At 39.5% G+C, this 8,277-nt stretch overlaps 1 protein-coding gene across 1 annotated transcript; it reads right to left on the bottom strand.

The window, feature by feature from the left end:
- Window positions 1–524: 524 nt before the first annotated feature.
- LOC131237987 (amino acid transporter AVT1I-like) lies at window positions 525–6,074 on the bottom strand. The gene is made up of 3 exons (XM_058236119.1): window positions 5,993–6,074; window positions 1,224–1,828; window positions 525–1,043 (listed from the first exon to the last, which is right to left on the bottom strand). Exons 1-3 carry the CDS (start codon window positions 6,072–6,074, stop codon window positions 525–527), a joined length of 1,206 nt encoding a protein of 401 aa, XP_058092102.1.
- Window positions 6,075–8,277: the final 2,203 nt, after the last annotated feature.

Below are 8,277 nucleotides of genomic sequence, written 5' to 3' on the forward strand. Positions count from 1 at the left end.
AATTATCAACATGTTCAATGTTGATGTCAGCTATACACCAACTTGAATTGATCATATATATCTTCTATCTGTGCACTCGTTTATGCTCAAATTTTTAGATGGTGCTCCCTCATTGAGGGTACTGCCATCTGAATGGTTAGAACATGAAATGAACACAATCAATGGTGCGGGAAAACTTAGAAACTGGTGATTATTGGGGGAAGGAAGCGATCTGATACCACATATATAGGGAAAATTTAGAAACTAATTTTTCTTTTCACGAGGCAAAATGGCCAAATTTCAAGAGTTCCAGTGGGGAAAGCTATCATCTTTAGCCATTTCCAGAGTGCCAATGATGCATGGAACACAAATACGTCCATGTTTGGTTCTTTATATTGAAAATTTCTGCTTAGTTTCATTTTCTACTAAATATAAATTCCTTAAATTCCAAAACATATGGGATGACCATGCATATAATGACATAATCACCTCTTAAAAAGGAGGGGAAATATATAAAGAATAGTCATATCAAGTCCCATAATTCTTCACAAATGTTTTACAATTTGTTTCACTGAAGAATAAGTGCCTGTGATTGCAATCAAGACTCCCATTACTAGAATCCCCCAAACAAGAACCAACTCTATTTTACCACCACGACTGGATGAAATCTTTAGATAGTACAAGCATGGCAACACCATTGAAACCATGCTACTTAAAAATGACCCTATAAAAGCCATAAGAGACCCGAAAAATGGAACTGTTAAGGCTACAACAACGGTGCTAATAACTAAAAGAGTTCTTATAGAAAAGATAAAAAGGGAGCTGATGATTCTGTTTTTTATCTGGAGCATATCTTCAATTGCCATTGCAAGCGGAGCAACCATCAGGGCATATTTGGTGAAGGGGTTGATCAAAGTGGTGTATAAGGCAATCTTTGAGCTAACCATCTTGGCACGGAGATTTAATGTCACTTGAGATTTTACATCATCTCCAAACATCAGATATCCCGTTACCGCCATTATTCCGTAGTTAATCGTGCAAAGAAGAAAGCACAAAAGCAAAATCTGCAATGAGAAACATCTTGGCCGAAGGTCAGTCACATCTTAGCAAATGAAAGGTAAAACGAAAAAAAGAAAAAGAAGAGTCAGTTGTCCAACAATAATCGACCTAAGCAGATTGCCATAAGCATAACCCAAGCGTCCAAATTTGACAAACAAGCATTTGATCGTCCAAGTTTTACTTACACAGTTGAATCGTTTTTTATTTCTCATCGAAGCATAGATTGTTGGATAAACCGCGTGCCCGCCATAGCAGAAGGCATATATACTGATTGCTGTTGGAATTCCACTAAAATTGAAGAGCCTTCCTTTCTGATGAAATCCAACGCTTTCTGCACCTGTACAGAACACTGAAACAACCACTGCAATGGAAGCAAGAACCCCACCAGCAGAGATATATGCGAGTAGACTTAATTTCCTCAGAAACATTGTTGGCAAAACTATAATGCCAGCAAGAATGATAAGTTCTTTTCTTCCTTTGATATTCCAGCCTAGCATTTCAATGCCTGCTTTGGGAAGTACTTCACTTAGATTATCACCTTCAAGTATAAGAAATTCTATAGCCACCAAATATAGCTCAAGATATGTAAAAAGGCTAGCTATTATTCTTCCTTTGTGTCCAAAGGCACGCTCCCCAACGTCCGAGTAACTTTTAATTTGCGCATTTCCATTGGTGCATCTCTGTAATAATATTCCAGTGTAGCAACAAACAGTCGCTACGACGAATAAGCTGATGAAGCCTAACCACCCTCCCTGTGAGAGTGCGTAAGGGACTGATAATATACCGATACCTGAGAAAAGGAGGAGGAAATTAAAGAGTATTGGATGTCTCCCATATTACAGTAAGTCATGACCTATTGTATCATTTCTCAGTTATTTTATACTATGTTGTAGTCAAACACTGGACACACGGCACACATTAAGTAGCTAGGTTGTGAATCCACCATCGTCATTAAAAATAACAGCTTCAAAATCTATGGTTGAGCGATCTTTGCATCTGATTAGCTGATACTTGTCTGTTGAAATAAGACCATTTCGATTTTTTATTTTTTATTTTTTTAAAATTTTTTCAACCATTCAATTATAAAGGTCCAGCTACTAATAGCTAAGGTAATCAAGTGAGGCATCTAAACTGGATCCATTATCTGGAATAGTTTAGTTTGGATTGCCTGTATATCACGCATCAAATTCTAAGTAATGTCTAACCGGCTGCATGTCATTCATCATACTATAGAAGATCTGCTCAAACACCACACGCAATTACATGATGGTTTTTGTTGCGTTTCATGGACAAAAATGTTCCAAAAGGAAAAAAAATCTGGACAGTACATGTGGCAGTTGTATTTATATCAAGGCTATTGGGTTTATAGTGATACCCCAGTACTGTATCATCAATATTGTATCATCAAAGTTGTCTAACCCGTAAATTTTTTAGCTTAAGGGGTCTTGTCTGAGTGTGCGTGTCTGAGGTGCCTGACTGCGTTCCTGCCTTAACAAAGGAGAAAATTGAGAGAAGAATATTTATTAGGACTGTCACATCCTGAAATTCGAGTACAGAATGTGCACCCTCAAATCCGAGTTTCAATTCGTGACTCGTATATTGTGTACTTAACTCATTCTATTATATGATTATTCGGATACAAAAGTAATATTTATTTTACATTCCGATTAGGTTCATTAATGATCATTTACACAAAATGATTTAAGCATTAATATCCGTCTATTCTCAACATCCATGAACATTCAATAAATTAGGTACTATTCATCAGTCAATACAATTTACTAATTGGTACTTGCTATAGATATAGAACAATTTAATTAAATAAAACTAATCAAATGCTTAAAATCTTACAACTAATACCATCATTCATATATATATGAATCATACTATTATAACAAGTAAAATTTTAATTAAATAATTAGGAATGGTCCAAATATGGTCAATTCCTCTTCTAATAGATACGACCACATCTCACGTGGGTCGTGCACCAATTCAGCCACAACTTCCTATTCATGCGTCAACTCATCAGCTAATTCCTTATCTTTACGATTTTTCAGTCAATAAAAATATAAGCTGACCAAGCTTAATAAGAAAACCTAACATGTTTCATATCCTTATTGAAATTAAGATATAATTAGATGTGTACACGAACTGAGCTAGCTCGGTTAGCTCGCTCGACTCGACTCGAAAAAGCTCAATTCGACTCGGTTCGAAGCTGAGTTCGAGCCAAGTCTAGCTGATTTTTTGAGCTCGAAAATGAGTTCGAGCTGGCCCTAGCTCGACTCGACTCAGATCGAACCCAGCTCGAATTGAACTCGAATCGAACCAGTTGGGTGACTCGGTTACTTTAATATTGATGTTGCTCACCAAGTGTTTGATAAAATGACTCAACGAAGTATGGTTGGTGGTAAGGAAGGTATGTACATGAAACAAATACCCATTTTTTCTTGGTTTTTTATGTTGTTTAGAAGGTGTTTGATAAAATAATTGTAAAACCATTATTGCTGTTTCACAAATAGTGGGATTTTGAAGGTGCAGTCCAGGTGTTTGTGGAAATGCTCCAATGACAAACTCGGCTCAAACTGGCCTGAGCTGCTGACTGAACTTAGCCAAGCTGGCCAGGCAGGCTCGAGGACCGAGTCGAGTTGAGCTGAGGTCAGCTAGTGGCTGAGTCGAGTCGAGCTGAGGCCAGCTAGTAGAACTCATATGAGAGAGTTAAAGATATATAAAAGGTTGAAAGATTAGGTGTTATGAGGGAAACATCTTACTGGATGTTACCCTTATTGTAGGGCCCACCTGGATGATATGTTGTATATCCACTCAGTTCAATTGTTTTTCCAGCACATATAATTAGAACATGATGCCAAACATTAAGCTCATTCAAATCTCAGGTGGACCACACCACAAGAAACAGTGATGACTGAACGGTCACCATTAAAAATTTCCCAAGGTCCACTATAAGCAAATCCGTAAGGTTTAATTATCATCCAACCCGTTGATAAGGTCAACCAGAACTGGATGAAGGGAAAATAAAAATATTAGATTTATGCAAAACTTTTGTGTCTTGTAAAAAGCTTTTAATGGTCATTCACAACTTTTTCTAGTGGTGTGGTCCACCCGAGATTTGGATCTTCTGCATTTTCAACATAATATCTTTAAATGATCTGAAAAAATAGGTGAATGGTGTGGATATGAAACACATTCATCAAGGAGGGCCCCACACAGTAAGGGTAACACCCACTAACATGTTACCCGGGTAATAGCTAATCCACTCCCATGAGATTGATGGTTAGGAAACTAGAGAGTGAGATTAATGAAATTCGGCATTCGAATTTTAAGGAACTGTATAATCGGATCAGATGTGTGACTGCGGACTTAGATCAGAAGTATCCGAGGGATGAAACCTCACCCATGGTTGGATATTATCTTTGTAGGTCTGACCCAACGCAATCTCTTGTGGAATGCACACATACGTGCGATGTCAATTCAAAAACAACCCTCATTGTCGTTAACCCAATATAGCACTGTCAATGACCAGACCCGGAACAACCAAATATATGATTTTTTAATGGACTAGCCCAACAGGTCTAACTTGCCAAATTGAAAATCATTTCATAAGCAACCCCAGGCTTGGCCCATGAATAGCCCTAGCACTTATTAATGCAGGGGCATTTTCACACCGGGCTCGAGTGGGGTCGCTTTTGGGATGCAGGGGTATACTTGGGGTGAGCGGGGCTCACAGGAGGAATCTCGTGTTCGAGACTCCTCACCGGGGGTGATTAATGCGTATTTCACACCAAACTCGAGTGGGGTAGCCTGTGGGATGAGGAGACACACTCGGGGTAGGCGGCCCGTGTGAGGGGGTACCCATGTGATTTGGGGCCCACAAGGAGGGTTTGGCTAAGGTCCTAACCCATAAGATGTGAGGCTTGGGGTATGAGATAAAATGATTAATTTACCATACTCTAACAGTTCGAGCTTTTATAGCAAGTTTAGAATATCCTGATTTTCAAGATGGCTTAAGAGTCAGGGCTGGCCGAGGCTGGTTTTATCTAATTTGGCCTTCCAGTTTTAGGCCCACCCTAGGAAGACCAGCCCACTTCCTATAATTACAATTATTCATCTAATGAGAGCTACCTTCAAATGATCCTTGCAAAGGATTTGTATTTTTTTGGTGGAGAGAAGAGGAGAGGTACTTCTCCGCATACGCCAGCAAGATTCAGGCCATTCGGGAAAGGGACCTCACTAGTGTGCCAAGACCCATCTGTACACGTGGCATAAACAGAGGACGAACAAGCTCGCATGCATAATGGACCCCATCAAATTCATAATTACACGATGAACATGAGGATTTTGAGAATTTTCCAACGGTTTTCTATATTCACTGGGGTCCGCGTAGACGTGGCATAAACACACGCCAAACAAGCCCACATGCATCGTGGACCCCACCAAATAGATTACACGATAAACACAAGAGGATTTGGAAAATTTCCAACGTTCTTCTATACCTACTGCGGTGACAGATTCAGGTATCAGTGCTGGTGGTGGCGGTGAAATAAGTGCTGGTGGTGGCGGTGAAATAAAGTGGATAGAGATGGTGCTGCCGAGTCAGACGGAGCGACGGTAGCAGTGATGTAGGGAGCAATTAGGTTTAATAATCGATGATCTAAATAAACTGTTCTAATACCATGATAACATGAATATGAGAAGTTTTTGAAAATTCTCCCACAGTTTTCTACATCTATTACTTAAATCAAGATATATATGATAAGTAATGACTCCCAATCATGATCGTCACAAACATGAAGTATATTCCAAAAATCGGCCTCAATCCAAGACAATCATAACCATACGATTGGCATAAACAATTAGAAAATGAATATTATTAATTATTACATAATTAATAATAAGAAATGGAAAGGTAGATCGAATGTGTGTTGGCTGATAGTGATACCTGCAGTTGCATTCGTGAAGTTGAATAATGTTCGGAAGAACGTACTCCCACTCTCCTCTATTATACCTTCTTCTTCCTCCATTTCTTCTAATTAAGTAATGCCTGAGATCGGTCTTCTTTTCTTATAATTTTCATGAAAATGCCGAAGCTGTTTGGGCGAGTTTTGCTAGCTTTTGTAGACTGGGAAGACTCCTATATTAGTTTATCACCCTTTTCAAAATGGTGGTGACTCTCGTCCTCACGTGTGAAACTAATATACAACTATCCACACCATCCAAAGTGTGGGTTCCATCATTGACTAAGAAAATCTGACCATGCAATTAATGGCTCTCAAATGGATGGTTAAGAGTAAAATAGTGATTGGTCCAAATTCAAAAGGAAAAATCAGATGGTTAATGTATATTATCTTCTTCATGAAAGTGTTTAATTACGCTCCATCCACAGGTCAGTGATTTCGACGGTCCGGAGTGCCTCACAACCATCGAATGCGTACGGTTGAGGAGTCACCAACATTTTCTTAAGTGGTGCAAAACGAACTTAGAGTCTAGTCATTTGTATTCTGTTAAGAAATTCAGTCTATGGTCTAGCAGATTTGCGGAAACGGATTGGCTACTCCCCCTGCCACCAGCCAAGGGCTGATGGTCGGTGCTCTGTGGGCCCCACCATGAAGTATGTGTTTCATCCATTCCGTCCATCTATTTTTCTAGATCATTTTATGGTATTACACCAAAAATGAGGTATATAAAAATTTCAAGTGGAACACATTAAAGGAAACAGTGTTTAATGAACGTAGACCATTAAAAACTTTTTGGGGGCCATAAAATTTTTGTACGAAGAGAGTATCCCCATGGGCCCACTATGATATTTGTGCGAAATACACTCAGTCCGTCAGTTGCAACGAGCATGTTAGGTCCTGAGCCCAAAATTCGGGTGGGCCACACCCCAGGGAACAGTGCCGACACCACCGTAGATTATTTTGAAATTTAATTCTCACCCGATGAACGGACTAGATTTACATATAACATAGTGACCCCACAGAGATTGGTTTTTTTACGCAGCTGCGTAGAAGAGGTGTCGCAAACGAATCAGGCTCCAATACCCTCAATGGGAGCGGATTAGGTGCGGCCCTGGCTCTTTCACTGTTTTTTTTTTTTTTTTAAAATTTTATTTTAAATTTAAAAAAAAAGAAGAAAAGAAAGGAGGATGTATTTAGGAACAGAGTATGCACAAAAAGCAGATATTCGAGTGGGCCCCACGGAAAGTGAAAACGGGCCTCACATTTCATATATCTTAAATCAGAGAGCGCGGGTTGCACGAGAGCGGATTAGGTGCCGCCCCGGCTTCACCCAACGGTGTGGCCATTAACATGGGCCCCTTGATGTATTTGTTTTATATCCATGCCGTCCATCCATTTTTCCAGATCATTTAAATATAAAATAAAAAATGAAGCAGATCCACTTCTCAGGTGGACCACACCATAGGAAACAGTGGTGATTGACCATTTATGGATCGCAAAAGTTTTGAATCAAGCTGATATTTGTTTTTGATTTTTTATCTTTTAAAAACATTAATCCGAATTGTTTGACCTTATCAACCGTTTGGATGGTTAACAAACATTACGAAAGCATTACGGTGGGCCTACGAAGATTTTAATGGTTGGGCTTTCATTCCCCACCTTTTCCTATAGCTTGGTCCACCTGAGATTTGAATTTTCTACACTTTCAGGCTCATCGCTAAAATGATCCGGCAAAACGTATGGACGGAATGGATGCAGAATACATAACATCAAAGTGGTCCGCTGACAGTCCGTCACAAATCTACTCTGTCAGTTTTGCAAGATCAGGATAGGACAGGATCCTGATCGCAGATCGAAAACTCACATGGCCACACCCATTAAACAGTTCGTCCAAACCTTATTCGAGCCGACCAAGATGTTTATAGGCAATCTAAACTGTTCATAGGGTTATCACCACTGAGATAAATTATTGGTACAAATACCATGCCGATGCAGAACTTGTGCTGGGCATCCAATTCCCCGTCTTTCGTGTTGTGTGGCCCACATGAGTTTTGGATCTAAATGATTTTTAGAATCCTATCCTTTCTTTATCTTGCAAAACTGATGAATGGAGTGGCCCACCATAATGTTTGTTTGCCATCCAACCTGTTGATAAAGATACACAGACTTGGATGAAGGGAAAAGAAAATATCAGCTTGATCTAAAAATTTTGTAGCCACTAGAAGTTTTTAACGGTGGGTGTTCATCACCACTGTTTCCTGTGGTGCGG

Source organism: Magnolia sinica, chromosome 2, assembly GCF_029962835.1.
Source record: "Magnolia sinica isolate HGM2019 chromosome 2, MsV1, whole genome shotgun sequence".
Classification (NCBI taxonomy): Eukaryota; Viridiplantae; Streptophyta; class Magnoliopsida; order Magnoliales; family Magnoliaceae; genus Magnolia; species Magnolia sinica.